The 17,539-nt window shown below is 48.0% G+C and overlaps 1 protein-coding gene and 1 pseudogene across 1 annotated transcript in view; both read left to right on the top strand.

The window, feature by feature from the left end:
• LOC148834056 (lysophospholipase D GDPD1-like) overlaps positions 1-17,539 on the top strand; it is a 28,527-nt gene that overhangs the window by 9,744 nt on the left and 1,244 nt on the right. The window contains exons 5-9 of the mRNA XM_088915326.1: positions 8,464-8,582; positions 9,951-10,040; positions 12,960-13,093; positions 13,198-13,257; positions 14,280-14,331. Coding sequence (XP_088771452.1) covers positions 8,464-8,582; positions 9,951-10,040; positions 12,960-13,093; positions 13,198-13,257; positions 14,280-14,331 — 455 coding nt within the window. The remainder of the gene's footprint in view (positions 1-8,463; positions 8,583-9,950; positions 10,041-12,959; positions 13,094-13,197; positions 13,258-14,279; positions 14,332-17,539) is intronic.
• Positions 13,284-14,240, top strand: LOC148834057 (uncharacterized; annotated as a pseudogene).

Below are 17,539 nucleotides of genomic sequence, written 5' to 3'. Positions count from 1 at the left end.
TCTCGGTGTATCTAACTGTCTCACTGTGTCTTAGTCACTGTGTGTCTCAGTGTATCTAACTGTGTCTCACTGTGTCTTAGTCACTGTGTGTCTCAGTGTATCTAACTGTGTCTCACTGTGTCTTTGTCACTGTGTGTCTCAGTGTATCTAACTGTCTCACTGTGTCTTAGTCACTGTGTGTCTCGGTGTATCTAACTGTGTCTCACTGTGTCTTAGTCACTGTGTGTCTTGGTGTATCTAACTGTCTCACTGTGTCTTAGTCACTGTGTGTCTCAGTGTATCTAACTGTGTCTCACTGTGTCTTAGTCACTGTGTGTCTCAGTGTATCTAACTGTGTCTCACTGTGTCTTAGTCACTGTGTGTCTCAGTGTATCTAACTGTGTCTCACTGTGTCTTAATCACTGTGTGTCTCAGTGTATCTAACTGTCTCACTGTGTCTTAATCACTGTGTGTCTCAGTGTATCTAACTGTGTCTCACTGTGTCTCAGTCACTGTGTGTCTCAGTGTATCTAACTGTGTCTCACTGTGTCTTAGTCACTGTGTGTCTCAGTGTATCTAACTGTGTCTCACTGTGTCTTAGTCACTGTGTGTCTCAGTGTATCTAACTGTGTCTCACTGTGTCTTAGTCACTGTGTGTCTCAGTGTATCTGTGTCTCACTGTGTCTTAGTCACTGTGTGTCTCAGTGTATCTAACTGTGTCTCACTGTGTCTTAGTCACTGTGTGTCTCAGTGTATCTAACTGTGTCTCACTGTGTCTTAGTCACTGTGTGTCTCAGTGTATCTAACTGTGTCTCACTGTGTCTTAATCACTGTGTGTCTCAGTGTATCTAACTGTCTCACTGTGTCTTAATCACTGTGTGTCTCAGTGTATCTAACTGTGTCTCACTGTGTCTCAGTCACTGTGTGTCTCAGTGTATCTAACTGTGTCTCACTGTGTCTTAGTCACTGTGTGTCTCAGTGTATCTAACTGTGTCTCACTGTGTCTTAGTCACTGTGTGTCTCAGTGTATCTAACTGTGTCTCACTGTGTCTTAGTCACTGTGTGTCTCAGTGTATCTGTGTCTCACTGTGTCTTAGTCACTGTGTGTCTCAGTGTATCTAACTGTGTCTCACTGTGTCTTAGTCACTGTGTGTCTCGGTGTATCTAACTGTCTCACTGTGTCTTAGTCACTGTGTGTCTCAGTGTATCTAACTGTGTCTCACTGTGTCTCAGTCACTGTGTGTCTCAGTGTATCTAACTGTCTCACTGTGTCTTAGTCACTGTGTGTCTCAGTGTATCTAACTGTGTCTCACTGTGTCTTAGTCACTGTGTGTCTCGGTGTATCTAACTGTCTCACTGTGTCTTAGTCACTGTGTGTCTCGGTGTATCTAACTGTGTCTCACTGTGTCTTAGTCACTGTGTGTCTCAGTGTATCTAACTGTGTCTCACTGTGTCTTAGTCACTGTGTGTCTCGGTGTATCTAACTGTCTCACTGTGTCTTAGTCACTGTGTGTCTCAGTGTATCTAACTGTGTCTCACTGTGTCTTAGTCACTGTGTGTCTCAGTGTATCTAACTGTGTCTCACTGTGTCTTTGTCACTGTGTGTCTCAGTGTATCTAACTGTGTCTCACTGTGTCTTAGTCACTGTGTGTCTCAGTGTATCTAACTGTCTCACTGTGTCTTAGTCACTGTGTGTCTCAGTGTATCTAACTGTGTCTCACTGTGTCTTAGTCACTGTGTGTCTCAGTGTATCTAACTGTGTCTCACTGTGTCTTAGTCACTGTGTGTCTCAGTGTATCTAACTGTGTCTCACTGTGTCTTAGTCACTGTGTGTCTCAGTGTATCTGTGTCTCACTGTGTCTTAGTCACTGTGTGTCTCAGTGTATCAAACTGTGTCTCACTGTGTCTCAGTCACTGTGTGTCTCAGTGTATCTAACTGTGTCTCACTGTGTCTTAGTCACTGTGTGTCTCGGTGTATCTAACTGTGTCTCACTGTGTCTTAGTCACTGTGTGTCTCAGTGTATCTGTGTCTCACTGTGTCTTAGTCACTGTGTGTCTCAGTGTATCTGTGTCTCACTGTGTCTTAGTCACTGTGTGTCTCAGTGTATCTAACTGTGTCTCACTGTGTCTTAGTCACTGTGTGTCTCGGTGTATCTAACTGTCTCACTGTGTCTTAGTCACTGTGTGTCTCAGTGTATCTAACTGTGTCTCACTGTGTCTCAGTCACTGTGTGTCTCAGTGTATCTAACTGTCTCACTGTGTCTTAGTCACTGTGTGTCTCAGTGTATCTAACTGTGTCTCACTGTGTCTTAGTCACTGTGTGTCTCGGTGTATCTAACTGTCTCACTGTGTCTTAGTCACTGTGTGTCTCAGTGTATCTAACTGTGTCTCACTGTGTCTTAGTCACTGTGTGTCTCAGTGTATCTAACTGTGTCTCACTGTGTCTTAGTCACTGTGTGTCTCGGTGTATCTAACTGTCTCACTGTGTCTTAGTCACTGTGTGTCTCGGTGTATCTAACTGTGTCTCACTGTGTCTTAGTCACTGTGTGTCTCAGTGTATCTAACTGTGTCTCACTGTGTCTTTGTCACTGTGTGTCTCAGTGTATCTAACTGTCTCACTGTGTCTTAGTCACTGTGTGTCTCGGTGTATCTAACTGTCTCACTGTGTCTTAGTCACTGTGTGTCTCAGTGTATCTAACTGTGTCTCACTGTGTCTTAGTCACTGTGTGTCTCAGTGTATCTAACTGTGTCTCACTGTGTCTTAGTCACTGTGTGTCTCAGTGTATCTAACTGTGTCTCACTGTGTCTTAGTCACTGTGTGTCTCAGTGTATCTGTGTCTCACTGTGTCTTAGTCACTGTGTGTCTCAGTGTATCTAACTGTGTCTCACTGTGTCTTAGTCACTGTGTGTCTCGGTGTATCTAACTGTCTCACTGTGTCTTAGTCACTGTGTGTCTCAGTGTATCTAACTGTGTCTCACTGTGTCTCAGTCACTGTGTGTCTCAGTGTATCTAACTGTGTCTCACTGTGTCTTAGTCACTGTGTGTCTCAGTGTATCTAACTGTGTCTCACTGTGTCTTAGTCACTGTGTGTCTCGGTGTATCTAACTGTCTCACTGTGTCTTAGTCACTGTGTGTCTCAGTGTATCTAACTGTGTCTCACTGTGTCTTAGTCACTGTGTGTCTCGGTGTATCTAACTGTCTCACTGTGTCTTAGTCACTGTGTGTCTCGGTGTATCTAACTGTGTCTCACTGTGTCTTAGTCACTGTGTGTCTCAGTGTATCTAACTGTGTCTCACTGTGTCTTAGTCACTGTGTGTCTCGGTGTATCTAACTGTCTCACTGTGTCTTAGTCACTGTGTGTCTCAGTGTATCTAACTGTGTCTCACTGTGTCTTAGTCACTGTGTGTCTCAGTGTATCTAACTGTGTCTCACTGTGTCTTTGTCACTGTGTGTCTCAGTGTATCTAACTGTGTCTCACTGTGTCTTAGTCACTGTGTGTCTCAGTGTATCTAACTGTGTCTCACTGTGTCTTAGTCACTGTGTGTCTCAGTGTATCTAACTGTCTCACTGTGTCTTAGTCACTGTGTGTCTCAGTGTATCTAACTGTGTCTCACTGTGTCTTAGTCACTGTGTGTCTCAGTGTATCTAACTGTGTCTCACTGTGTCTTAGTCACTGTGTGTCTCAGTGTATCTAACTGTGTCTCACTGTGTCTTAGTCACTGTGTGTCTCAGTGTATCTGTGTCTCACTGTGTCTTAGTCACTGTGTGTCTCAGTGTATCAAACTGTGTCTCACTGTGTCTCAGTCACTGTGTGTCTCAGTGTATCTAACTGTGTCTCACTGTGTCTTAGTCACTGTGTGTCTCAGTGTATCTAACTGTGTCTCACTGTGTCTTAGTCACTGTGTGTCTCAGTGTATCTGTGTCTCACTGTGTCTTAGTCACTGTGTGTCTCAGTGTATCTGTGTCTCACTGTGTCTTAGTCACTGTGTGTCTCAGTGTATCTAACTGTGTCTCACTGTGTCTTAGTCACTGTGTGTCTCAGTGTATCTAACTGTGTCTCACTGTGTCTTAGTCACTGTGTGTCTCGGTGTATCTAACTGTGTCTCACCGTGTCTTAGTCACTGTGTGTCTCAGTGTATCTAACTGTGTCTCACTGTGTCTAAGTCACTGTGTGTCTCGGTGTATCTAACTGTGTCTCACTGTGTCTTAGTCACTGTGTGTCTCGGTGTATCTAACTGTGTCTCACTGTGTCTAAGTCACTGTGTGTCTCGGTGTATCTAACTGTGTCTCACTGTGTCTTAGTCACTGTGTGTCTCAGTGTATCTGTGTCTCACTGTGTCTTAGTCACTGTGTGTCTCAGTGTATCTAACTGTCTCACTGTGTCTAAGTCACTGTGTGTCTCAGTGTATCTAACTGTGTCTCACTGTGTCTTAGTCACTGTGTGTCTCAGTGTATCTAACTGTGTCTCACTGTGTCTTAGTCACTGTGTGTCTCAGTGTATCTAACTGTCTCACTGTGTCTTAGTCACTGTGTGTCTCAGTGTATCTAACTGTGTCTCACTGTGTCTTAGTCACTGTGTGTCTCGGTGTATCTGTGTTTCACTGTGTCTTAGTCACTGTGTGTCTCAGTGTATCTAACTGTGTCTCACTGTGTCTTAGTCACTGTGTGTCTCAGTGTATCTACCTGTCTCACTGTGTCTTAGTCACTGTGTGTCTCAGTGTATCTAACTGTGTCTCACTGTGTCTTAGTCACTGTGTGTCTCAGTGTATCTAACTGTGTCTCACTGTGTCTTAGTCACTGTGTGTCTCGGTGTATCTAACTGTCTCACTGTGTCTTAGTCACTGTGTGTCTCAGTGTATCTAACTGTGTCTCACTGTGTCTTAGTCACTGTGTGTCTCAGTGTATCTAACTGTGTCTCACTGTGTCTTTGTCACTGTGTGTCTCAGTGTATCTAACTGTCTCACTGTGTCTTAGTCACTGTGTGTCTCGGTGTATCTAACTGTGTCTCACTGTGTCTTAGTCACTGTGTGTCTCGGTGTATCTAACTGTCTCACTGTGTCTTAGTCACTGTGTGTCTCAGTGTATCTAACTGTGTCTCACTGTGTCTTAGTCACTGTGTGTCTCAGTGTATCTAACTGTGTCTCACTGTGTCTTAGTCACTGTGTGTCTCAGTGTATCTAACTGTGTCTCACTGTGTCTTAATCACTGTGTGTCTCAGTGTATCTAACTGTCTCACTGTGTCTTAGTCACTGTGTGTCTCAGTGTATCTAACTGTGTCTCACTGTGTCTTAATCACTGTGTGTCTCAGTGTATCTAACTGTCTCACTGTGTCTTAATCACTGTGTGTCTCAGTGTATCTAACTGTGTCTCACTGTGTCTTAGTCACTGTGTGTCTCAGTGTATCTAACTGTGTCTCACTGTGTCTTAGTCACTGTGTGTCTCAGTGTATCTAACTGTGTCTCACTGTGTCTTAGTCACTGTGTGTCTCGGTGTATCTAACTGTGTCTCACTGTGTCTTAGTCACTGTGTGTCTCGGTGTATCTAACTGTGTCTCACTGTGTCTTAGTCACTGTGTGTCTCGGTGTATCTAACTGTGTCTCACTGTGTCTTAGTCACTGTGTGTCTCGGTGTATCTAACTGTGTCTCACTGTGTCTAAGTCACTGTGTGTCTCAGTGTATCTAACTGTGTCTCACTGTGTCTTAGTCACTGTGTGTCTCAGTGTATCTGTGTCTCACTGTGTCTTAGTCACTGTGTGTCTCAGTGTATCTGTGTCTCACTGTGTCTTAGTCACTGTGTGTCTCAGTGTATCTAACTGTCTCACTGTGTCTAAGTCACTGTGTGTCTCAGTGTATCTAACTGTGTCTCACTGTGTCTTAGTCACTGTGTGTCTCAGTGTATCTAACTGTGTCTCACTGTGTCTTAGTCACTGTGTGTCTCAGTGTATCTAACTGTCTCACTGTGTCTTAGTCACTGTGTGTCTCAGTGTATCTAACTGTGTCTCACTGTGTCTTAGTCACTGTGTGTCTCAGTGTATCTAACTGTGTCTCACTGTGTCTTAGTCACTGTGTGTCTCAGTGTATCTAACTGTGTCTCACTGTGTCTTAGTCACTGTGTGTCTCAGTGTATCTAACTGTGTCTCACTGTGTCTTAGTCACTGTGTGTCTCAGTGTATCTAACTGTGTCTCACTGTGTCTTAGTCACTGTGTGTCTCAGTGTATCTAACTGTGTCTTACTGTGTCTAAGTCACTGTGTGTCTCAGTGTATCTAACTGTGTCTCACTGTGTCTTAGTCACTGTGTGTCTCAGTGTATCTAACTGTCTCACTGTATCTTAGTCACTGTGTGTCTCAGTGTATCTAACTGTGTCTCACTGTGTCTTAGTCACTGTGTGTCTCAGTGTATCTAACTGTCTCACTGTGTCTTAGTCACTGTGTGTCTCAGTGTATCTAACTGTGTCTCACTGTGTCTTAGTCACTGTGTGTCTCAGTGTATCTAACTGTGTCTCACTGTGTCTTAGTCACCTCTGTGTCTCAGTGTATCTGTGTCTCACTGTGTCCTAGTCACTCAGTCTCTCTGTGATTCAGTTGCTGTGTTCACAGTATATATATAATATATATACAGTGTCTCAGCGTGTGTCTGTCTGTCCTTCAGAAGGTAAAAAAAATAAAAATAATAATAATAATAATTCCTCACACTTCTATAGCACTTTTCTGGACACTCCACTCAAAGCGCTGTACAGGTCATGGGGACCCCCTCCACTGACGGGCGCTCATAGTAAAAGTATAGTAAGGGGCCGGAGCGCCCTCAGGAGGAGAGATGACGCTCTGCCCAGTGGGACGCTGGTTGTGAAACCCGGCAGTAGTTACACACTGAGACTGTTCTGGACTGTCCTGCACACTGAAATGGCGGAGACGATCTCTGTGCTGTGCTGCCGTTCCGGAGATCACAGTGAAACAGTGCCTTCTACATTTCTATCAAGCCACACGCTGGCACTGTTTATAATAACAATGATAATCAGAATTCCTCACACTTCTAGAGCGCTGTTCTGGACACTCCACTCAGAGCGCTGTACAGGTCAGGGGGATCCCCTCCACCCCCACCAGTGTGCAGCCCCACCTGGAGAACGCTCCCCACACACCAGCTCTCAGTGGGGAGGAGAGCAGAGTGACGGAGCCAGTTCAGAGAGGGGGGTTATTAGGAGGCCATGAGGGGTAAAGGCCAGGGGGAAATTTGGCCAGGACACTGGGGTAACACCCCTACTCTTGTCGAGAGACACCCTGGGATTTTTAATGACCACAGAGAGTCGGGACCTCGGTTTTACGTCTCATCCGAAGGACGGCACCTGTTTACAGTCTAGTGTCCCCATCACTGTACTGGGGCATCAGGACCCACACAGACCGCAGGGTGAGAGCGCCCCCTGCTGGCCCCACTCACACCTCTCCCAGGAGTCTCCCCTCCAGGTACTGGCCAGGCTCCCCCTGCTGGGCTCCAGTGGGGCTGCCAGCTGGGAGCTGCAGGGTGACATGGCTACTGGCCATATGATGGTACAGTGCTGGTACGGTGTCTCAGCGTGTGTGTCTGTCCTTCAGGAGGTACGGTGTCTCAGCGTGTGTGTGTCTGCCCTTCAGGAGGTACGGTGTCTCAGCGTGTGTGTGTCTGTCCTTCAGGAGGTACGGTGTCTCAGTGTGTCTGTGTCTGTCCTTCAGGAGGTACGGTGTCTCAGCGTGTGTGTGTCTGTCCTTCAGGAGGTACGCTGTCTCAGCGTGTGTGTGTCTGTCCTTCAGGAGGTACGGTGTCTCAGCGTGTGTGTGTCTGTCCTTCAGGAGGTACGCTGTCTCAGCGTGTGTGTGTCTGTCCTTCAGGAGGTACGCTGTCTCAGCGTGTGTGTGTCTTTCCTTCAGGAGGTACGCTGTCTCAGTGTGTCTGTGTCTGTCCTTAAGGAGGTACGGTGTCTCAGCGTGTGTGTGTCTGTCCTTCAGGAGGTACGCTGTCTCAGCGTGTGTGTGTCTGTCCTTCAGGAGGTACGGTGTCTCAGCGTGTCTGTGTCTGTCCTTCAGGAGGTACGGTGTCTCAGCGTGTGTGTGTCTGTCCTTCAGGAGGTACGCTGTCTCAGCGTGTGTGTGTCTGTCCTTCAGGAGGTACGCTGTCTCAGCGTGTGTGTGTCTGTCCTTCAGGAGGTACGCTGTCTCAGCGTGTGTGTGTCTGTCCTTCAGGAGGTACGGTGTCTCAGTGTGTCTGTGTCTGTCCTTCAGGAGGTACGGTGTCTCAGCGTGTGTGTGTCTGTCCTTCAGGAGGTACGCTGTCTCAGCGTGTGTGTGTCTGTCCTTCAGGAGGTACGGTGTCTCAGCGTGTGTGTGTCTGTCCTTCAGGAGGTACGGTGTCTCAGTGTGTGTGTGTCTGTCCTTCAGGAGGTACGGTGTCTCAGTGTGTGTGTGTCTGTCCTTCAGGAGGTACGGTGCCTCAGTGTCTCTGTCTGTCCTTCAGGACGGTATAGCACAGGGACAGACAGACGTTTTGCTCTTCTTGAGGAGCTCTTCCAGAAGTTTCCTAGGATGCCAATCAACGTTGAAATCAAGGAGGATAATGAAATGCTTATTAAGAAGGTGAGTGGTTGTCTCCCCTTCTGACTACCTGTCTGTCCTTTTGGTTGCCTACATTTCTGAATGTTGATGTACCATGACTTTCCAGTCTGCTGCAGTGTCCAGTCAGTGTGTGTATTAACCCCTCTCTCTCTCAGTGCAGTGTTAATGTACTGGAGTGTCCAGTCAGTGTGTCTGTATTAACCCCTCTCTCTCTCAGTGCAGTGTTAATGTACTGGAGTGTCCAGTCAGTGTGTCTGTATTAACCCCTCTCTCTCAGTGCAGTGTTAATGTACTGGAGTGTCCAGTCAGTGTGTCTGTATTAACCCCTCTCTCTCTCTCAGTGCAGTGTTAATGTACTGGAGTGTCCAGTCAGTGTGTGTGTATTAACCCCTCTCTCTCAGTGCAGTGTTAATGTACTGGAGTGTCCAGTCAGTGTGTGTGTATTAACCCCTCTCTCTCTCAGTGCAGTGTTAATGTACTGGAGTGTCCAGTCAGTGTGTCTGTATGAACCCCTCTCTCTCTCAGTGCAGTGTTAATGTACTGGAGTGTCCAGTCAGTGTGTCTGTATGAACCCCTCTCTCTCAGTGCAGTGTTAATGTACTGGAGTGTCCAGTCAGTGTGTGTGTATTAACCCCTCTCTCTCTCAGTGCAGTGTTAATGTACTGGAGTGTCCAGTCAGTGTGTCTGTATTAACCCCTCTCTCTCTCAGTGCAGTGTTAATGTACTGGAGTGTCCAGTCAGTGTATCTTTATGAACCCCCTTCTCTCTCAGTGCAGTGTTAATGTCCTGGAGTGTCCAGTCAGTGTGTGTATTAACCCCTCTCTCTCTCAGTGCAGTGTTAATGTACTGGAGTGTCCAGTCAGTGTGTCTGTATTAACCCCTCTCTCTCTCAGTGCAGTGTTAATGTACTGGAGTGTCCAGTCAGTGTGTCTGTATTAACCCCTCTCTCTCTCAGTGCAGTGTTAATGTACTGGAGTGTCCAGTCAGTGTGTCTGTATGAACCCCTCTCTCTCTCAGTGCAGTGTTAATGTACTGGAGTGTCCAGTCAGTGTGTCTGTATTAACCCCCCTCTCTCTCAGTGCAGTGTTAATGTACTGGAGTGTCCAGTCAGTGTGTCTGTATGAACCCCTCTCTCTCTCAGTGCAGTGTTAATGTACTGGAGTGTCCAGTCAGTGTGTCTGTATTAACCCCTCTCTCTCTCAGTGCAGTGTTAATGTACTGGAGTGTCCAGTCAGTGTGTCTGTATGAACCCCTCTCTCTCTCAGTGCAGTGTTAATGTACTGGAGTGTCCAGTCAGTGTGTCTGTATTAACCCCCCTCTCTCTCAGTGCAGTGTTAATGTACTGGAGTGTCCAGTCAGTGTGTGTGTATTAACCCCTCTCTCTCTCAGGTGTCAGAGTTAGTAAAGAGGTATAACAGAGAAGACATCACTGTGTGGGCCAGTGTCAAATCTCACATAATGAAGAAGTGCCGGAAGGAGGTGTGTCACTCTTTTCACCTGTCTGTCCTTATAAAAGTCTATATTGAAATCTGTATTAATCTCTGTGTGAGGAGTGTCTCTGGGGTCTGTATTAGGGTCTGTGTTCATCTCTCTGTGTGAGGAGTGTCTCTGGGGTCTGTATTAGGGCCTGTATTCATCTCTCTGTGTGAGGAGTGTCTCTGGGGTCTGTATTAGGGTCTGTGTTCATCTCCCTGTGTGAGGAGTGTCTCTGGGGTCTGTATTAGGGTCTGTGTTCATCTCTCTGTGTGAGGAGTGTCTCTGGGGTCTGTATTAGGGTCTGTGTTCATCTCTCTGTGTGAGGAGTGTCTCTGGGGTCTGTATTAGGGTCTGTGTTCATCTCTCTGTGTGTGGAGTGTCTCTGGGGTCTGTATTAGGTTCTGTATTCATCGCTCTGTGTGAGTAGTGTCTTTGGGGTCTGTATTAGGATCTGTATTGGTCTCTCTGTGTGAGGAGTGTCTCTGGGGTCTGTATTCATCTCTCTGTGTGAGGAGTGTCTCTGGGGTCTGTATTAGGGTCTGTGTTCATCTCTCTGTATGAGGAGTGTCTCTGGGGTCTGTATTCATCTCTCTGTGTGAGGAGTGTCTCTGGGGTCTGTATTAGGATCTGTATTGATCTCTCTGTGTGAGGAGTGTCTCTGGGGTCTGTATTAGGGCCTGTATTCATCTCTCTGTGTGAGGAGTGTATCTGGGGTCTGTATTAGGGTCTGTGTTCATCTCTCTGTGTGAGGAGTGTCTCTGGGGTCTGTATTAGGGTCTGTGTTCATCTCTCTGTGTGAGGAGTGTCTCTGGGGTCTGTATTAGGGTCTGTGTTCATCTCTCTGTGTGAGGAGTGTCTCTGGGGTCTGTATTAGGGTCTGTATTCATCTCTCTGTGTGAGGAGTGTCTCTGGGCTCTGTGTTCATCTCTCTGTGTGAGGAGTGTCTCTGGGGTCTGTATTAGGGTCTGTGTTCATCTCTCTGTGTGAGGAGTGTCTCTGGGGTCTGTATCAGGGTCTGTATTCATCTCTCTGTGTGAGGAGTGTCTCTGGGGTCTGTATAAGGGTCTGTATTGATCTCTCTGTGTGAGGAGTGTCTCTGGGGTCTGTATTCATCTCTCTGTGTGAGGAGTGTCTCTGGGGTCTGTATTAGGGTCTGTATTCATCTCTCTGTGTGAGGAGTGTCTCTGGGGTCTGTATTAGGGTCTGTATTCATCTCTCTGTGTGAGGAGTGTCTCTGGGGTCTGTGTTCATCTCTCTGTGTGAGGAGTGTCTCTGGGGTCTGTATTAGGGTCAGTATTCATCTCTCTGTGTGAGGAGTGTCTCTGGGGTCTGTATTAGGGTCTGTATTCATCTCTCTGTGTGAGGAGTGTCTCTGGGGTCTGTATTAGGGTCTGTATTCATCTCTCTGTGTGAGGAGTGTCTCTGGGGTCTGTATTAGGGTCTGTGTTCATCTCTCTGTGTGAGGAGTGTCTCTGGGGTCTGTATTAGGGTCTGTGTTCATCTCTCTGTGTGAGGAGTGTCTCTGGGGTCTGTGTTCATCTCTCTGTGTGAGGAGTGTCTCTGGGGTCTGTATTAGGATCTGTCTTAATCTCTCTGTGTGAGGAGTGTCTCTGGGGTCTGTATTAGGGTCTGTATTCATCTCTCTGTGTGAGGAGTGTCTCTGGGGTCTGTATTAGGGTCTGTATTCATCTCTCTGTGTGAGGAGTGTCTCTGGGGTCTGTATTAGGGTCTGTGTTCATCTCTCTGTGTCAGGAGTGTCTCTGGGGTCTGTATTAGGGTCTGTGTTCATCTCTCTGTGTGAGGAGTGTCTCTGGGGTCTGTGTTCATCTCTCTGTGTGAGGAGTGTCTCTGGGGTGTGTATGAGGGTCTGTATTGATCTCTCTGTGTGTGGAGTGTCTCTGGGGTCTGTATTCATCTCTCTGTGTGAGGAGTGTCTCTGGGGTCTGTATTGGGGTCTGTATTGATCTCTCTGTGTGAGGAGTGTCTCTGGGGTCTGTATTGGGGTCTGTATTGATCTCTCTGTTTGAGGAGTGTCTCTGGGGTCTGTGTTCATCTCTCTGTGTGAGGAGTGTCTCTGGGGTCTGTATTAGGGTCTGTATTCATCTCTCTGTGTGAGGAGTGTCTCTGGGGTCTGTGTTCATCTCTCTGTGTGAGGAGTGTCTCTGGGGTGTGTATGAGGGTCTGTATTGATCTCTCTGTGTGTGGAGTGTCTCTGGGGTCTGTATTCATCTCTCTGTGTGAGGAGTGTCTCTGGGGTCTGTATTGGGGTCTGTATTGATCTCCCTGTGTGAGGAGTGTCTCTGGGGTCTGTATTAGGGTCTGTGTTCATCTCCCTGTGTGAGGAGTGTCTCTGGGGTCTGTATTAGGGTCTGTGTTCATCTCTCTGTGTGAGGAGTGTCTCTGGGGTCTGTATTAGGGTCTGTATTCATCTCTCTGTGTGAGGAGTGTCTCTGGGGTCTGTATTAGGGTCTGTGTTCATCTCTCTGTGTGAGGAGTGTCTCTGGGGTCTGTGTTCATCTCTCTGTGTGAGGAGTGTCTCTGGGGTCTGTATTAGGGTCTGTGTTCATCTCTCTGTGTGAGGAGTGTCTCTGGGGTCTGTATTAGGGTCTGTGTTCATCTCTCTGTGTGAGGAGTGTCTCTGGGGTCTGTATTAGGGTCTGTATTCATCTCTCTGTGTGAGGAGTGTCTCTGGGGTCTGTGTTCATCTCTCTGTGTGAGGAGTGTCTCTGGGGTCTGTATTAGGGTCTGTATTCATCTCTCTGTGTGAGGAGTGTCTCTGGGGTCTGTATTAGGGTCTGTGTTCATCTCTCTGTGTGAGGAGTGTCTCTGGGGTCTGTATTAGGGTCTGTATTCATCTCTCTGTGTGAGGAGTGTCTCTGGGGTCTGTATTAGGGTCTGTGTTCATCTCTCTGCTCTCTGTAGAACCCCTCCATGCCCTTTGCCTTCACGGTGCCCCGTGTGGTCCAGCTCCTCCTGCTCTACTACTCTGGTCTGCTGCCCTTTGTCTCTGTGGGCGAGAGCTTCCTGCAGGGCTACATTCCCAGCATCATCAACCGGTGAGTGTCGACCTCCTTCCTCCTGCCTCCTCTCCCTCTCTGAGGACTGAGGACTCAGTCTCTCTCTTCCTCTCTCTGTCCCTCTCTGTCCCCCTCTCCGACAGGACCTTCATCCCGGAGTCTCCGATCCTGCGCAGCAGAATCGTCGTCTCCCTGCTGGACAAGTGAGTGAGTCTTCACTGCCGAGGCAGGGAGCGACGATGATGATGATAGTGATAGTGGTGATGATGACGATGATGATAAAGACAATGAAGGTGATCATGAGGACAGTTGCGATGACAGTGACGATGATGCTGATGGTGATGATAACGACGATGATGGTAATGAGGGTGATGAAGATGATGATGAGGATCATGGTGATGACAGTGACGGTGATGATGAGAATGATGATGATGGTGATGACAGCGATGAAGATGATGATGACGATGACGGTGATGATGATGATGATGGTGATGATAATGATGATGGTGATGACAGCGATGAAGATGATGACGATGACGGTGATGAAGATGATGATGATTATGGTGATGATGAGGATGGCGATGACGATCATGACGATGAGGATGATGGAGATGATGAGGATGATGGTGAAGACAGTGATGATGATGGTAAAGACAGTGATGAAGATGAGAATGATGGTGATGACAGTGACGGTGATGATAACAACAATGATGGTGATGAAGAGGATAATGGCGATGATGAGGATGATGGTGATGACAGTAATGGTGATGATGATGGTGATGAAGATGATGGTGAAGACAGTGAGGAAGAGGATGGTGATGACAGTGATGACGATGATCATTAAGAGGATGATGGTGATGAAGATGAGGATGATGATGGTGATGACAGCGATGAAGATGATGATGACGATGACGGTGATGAAGATGATTATGGTGATGATGAGGATGACGATGACGATCATGACAATGAGGATGATGGCGATGATGAGGATGATGGTGAAGACAGTGACGGTAATGATGATGGTGAAGACAGTGATGAAGATGAGCATGATGGTGAGGACAGTGACGGTGATGATGATGGTGGTGATGACGATGATGATGATGGTGAAGGCAGTGATGAATTTGATGACGATGATGAAGTTGATGGTGCTGACAGTGATGGTGACGAATATGATGATGATGACTAACGACAGATCCTTCAATCACTGTCGATCTTTACGTTTCAGAGTCTTAATGCAGAAACAGCTTTTTAAACACCTGGCAGCACGAGGCATCCAGGTACGAAACCTTCATCACCCTCTCTCAACCTCTCTCAGTGTGTGTGTATTAACCCCTCTCTCTCTCTCAGTGCAGTGTTAATGTACTGGAGTGTCCAGTCAGTGTGTCTGTATTAACCCCTCTCTCTCTCTCAGTGCAGTGTTAATGTACTGGAGTGTCCAGTCAGTGTGTCTGTATTAACCCCCCTCTCTCTCAGTGCAGTGTTAATGTACTGGAGTGTCCAGTCAGTGTGTCTGTATTAACCCCTCTCTCTCTCAGTGCAGTGTTAATGTACTGGAGTGTCCAGTCAGTGTGTGTGTATTAACCCCTCTCTCTCTCAGTGCAGTGTTAATGTACTGGAGTGTCCAGTCAGTGTGTCTGTATTAACCCCTCTCTCTCTCTCTCTCAGTGCAGTGTTAATGTACTGGAGTGTCCAGTCAGTGTGTCTGTATTAACCCCTCTCTCTCTCAGTGCAGTGTTAATGTACTGGAGTGTCCAGTCAGTGTGTCTGTATTAACCCCTCTCTCTCTCAGTGCAGTGTTAATGTACTGGAGTGTCCAGTCAGTGTGTCTGTATGAACCCCTCTCTCCTCTCTTAATTCAGTTCAATTCAATTCAATTCAAGGTGCTTTATTAGCATGACCGATGGGTACAATCAGTGTTGCCAAAGCAGATAAAAATAATAAAATTAACATGGAACAAAACAAAAAATAAAAGTAAAATAAAATCTACAGACATGTTACAGACATTTACAACACAGACATGTTATAAAATATTGACATATACTGTAGGCGGCTGGAGCATTATTGGGAGACAGACTCACTGTTCCTCAGGCTGGGACAGGAGATCACATACTGGGCTGCCAGATCAACTGAGTTCCCTCCTCCATCTCCCAGTAGGATTGGGACCCGTTGTGATTCTGGCAGGTGTGTGAACTCTGGGACTAGATTTCTGAATTTCGGGAAGACTGTTTCTCTAATCCCAGAGTATCTGTCACAGTGCAGTAGGAAGTGCACTTCTGTCTCTATTTCTCCCTGCTGGCAGTGGGAGCACAGCCTGTCCTCTCTGGACAGCCAGGTCTGCCTGTGTCCAGTGTGTGTGTCCAGGCTGTGGTCACTGAGCCTGTCCTCTCTGGACAGCCAGGTCTGCCTGTGTCCAGTGTGTGTGTCCAGGCTGTGGTCACTGAGCCTGTCCTCTCTGGGCAGCCAGGTCTGCCTGTGTCCAGTGTGAATGTCCGGGCTGTGGTCACTGAGCCTGTCCTCTCTGGACAGCCAGGTCTGCCTGTGTCCAGTGTGTGTGTCCAGGCTGTGGTCACTGAGCCTGTCCTCTCTGGGCAGCCAGGTCTGCCTGTGTCCAGTGTGTGTGTCCAGGCTGTGGTCACTGAGCCTGTCCTCTCTGGACAGCCAGGTCTGCCTGTGTCCATTGTGTGTGTCCGGGCTGTGGTCACTGAGCCTGTCCTCTCTGGACAGCCAGGTCTGCCTGTGTCCAGTGTGTGTGTCCAGGCTGTGGTCACTGAGCCTGTCCTCTCTGGACAGCCAGGTCTGCCTGTGTCCAGTGTGTGTGTCCAGGCTGTGGTCACTGAGCCTGTACTTCGTCAGGGTCTGTTTCTGTTTGTTGTTTCTTATCTTAGTCAAATATTCAGCTAGTGTGTATTGTCTGTTTAGGGTTCTGTAGCATTCCAGTTTGTGTTGTGTTTGTGTGTGTGTGTCCCAGTGTGTGAGATATTGCTGTTTGATCTGTGCTGTGATGTGGTTGAGTCTGGGTTGTGGTGCTCTAGCAGTGCTGTCCTGAGGCTGGTTGTGTGTTGTGCTGTGATGTGGTGGAGTCTGGGTTGTGGTGCTCTAGCAGTGCTGTCCTGAGGCTGGTTGTGTGTTGTGTGTGTTGTGCTGTGATGTGGTGGAGTCTGGGTTGTGGTGCTCTAGCAGTGCTGTCCTGAGGCTGGTTGTGTGTTGTGTGTGTTGTGCTGTGATGTGGTGGAGTCTGGGTTGTGGTGCTCTAGCAGTGCTGTCCTGAGGCTGGTTGTGTGTTGTGTGTGTTGTGCTGTGATGTGGTGGAGTCTGGGTTGTGGTGCTCTAGCAGTGCTGTCCTGAGGCTGGTTGTGTGTTGTGCTGTGATGTGCTTGAGTCTGAGTTGTGGTGCTCTAGCAGTGCTGTCCTGAGGCTGGTTGTGTGTTGTGTGTGTTGTGCTGTGATGTGGTGGATTCTGGGTTGTGGTGCTCTAGCAGTGCTGTCCTGAGGCTGGTTGTGTGTTGTGTGTGTTGTGCTGTGATGTGGTGGAGTCTGGGTTGTGGTGCTCTAGCAGTGCTGTCCTGAGGCTGGTTGTGTGTTGTGTGTGTTGTGCTGTGATGTGGTGGAGTCTGGGTTGTGGTGCTCTAGCAGTGCTGTCCTGAGGCTGGTTGTGTGTTGTGTGTGTTGTGCTGTGATGTGGTGGAGTCTGGGTTGTGGTGCTCTAGCAGTGCTGTCCTGAGGCTGGTTGTGTGTTGTGTGTGTTGTGCTGTGATGTGGTGGAGTCTGGGTTGTGGTGCTCTAGCAGTACTGTCCTGAGGCTGGTTGTGTGTGTTGTGCTGTGATGTGGTGGAGTCTGGGTTGTGGTGCTCTAGCAGTGCTGTCCTGAGGCTGGTTGTGTGTTGTGTGTGTTGTGCTGTGATGTGGTGGAGTCTGGGTTGTGGTGCTCTAGCAGTGCTGTCCTGAGGCTGGTTGTGTGTTGTGTGTGTTGTGCTGTGATGTGGTGGAGTCTGGGTTGTGGTGCTCTAGCAGTGCTGTCCTGAGGCTGGTTGTGTGTTGTGTGTGTTGTGCTGTGATGTGGTGGAGTCTGGGTTGCGGTGCTCTAGCAGTGCTGTCCTGAGGCTGGTTGTGTGTTGTGTGTGTTGTGCTGTGATGTGGTGGAGTCTGGGTTGTGGTGCTCTAGCAGTGCTGTCCTGAGGCTGGTTGTGTGTTGTGTGTGTTGTGCTGTGATGTGGTGGAGTCTGGGTTGTGGTGCTCTAGCAGTGCTGTCCTGAGGCTGGTTGTGTGTTGTGTGTGTTGTGCTGTGATGTGGTGGAGTCTGGGTTGTGGTGCTCTAGCAGTACTGTCCTGAGGCTGGTTGTGTGTGTTGTGCTGTGATGTGGTGGAGTCTGGGTTGTGGTGCTCTAGCAGTGCTGTCCTGAGGCTGGTTGTGTGTTGTGTGTGTTGTGCTGTGATGTGGTGGAGTCTGGGTTGTGGTGCTCTAGCAGTGCTGTCCTGAGGCTGGTT

This window comes from Atractosteus spatula, chromosome 5 (assembly GCF_055471065.1).
Source record: "Atractosteus spatula isolate fAtrSpa1 chromosome 5, fAtrSpa1.hap1, whole genome shotgun sequence".
In the NCBI taxonomy this organism is placed as follows: domain Eukaryota; kingdom Metazoa; phylum Chordata; class Actinopteri; order Semionotiformes; family Lepisosteidae; genus Atractosteus; species Atractosteus spatula.
The sequence above is the reverse complement of the archived record's forward strand: the minus strand, read 5'-3'. Positions and strand labels throughout refer to the sequence as shown.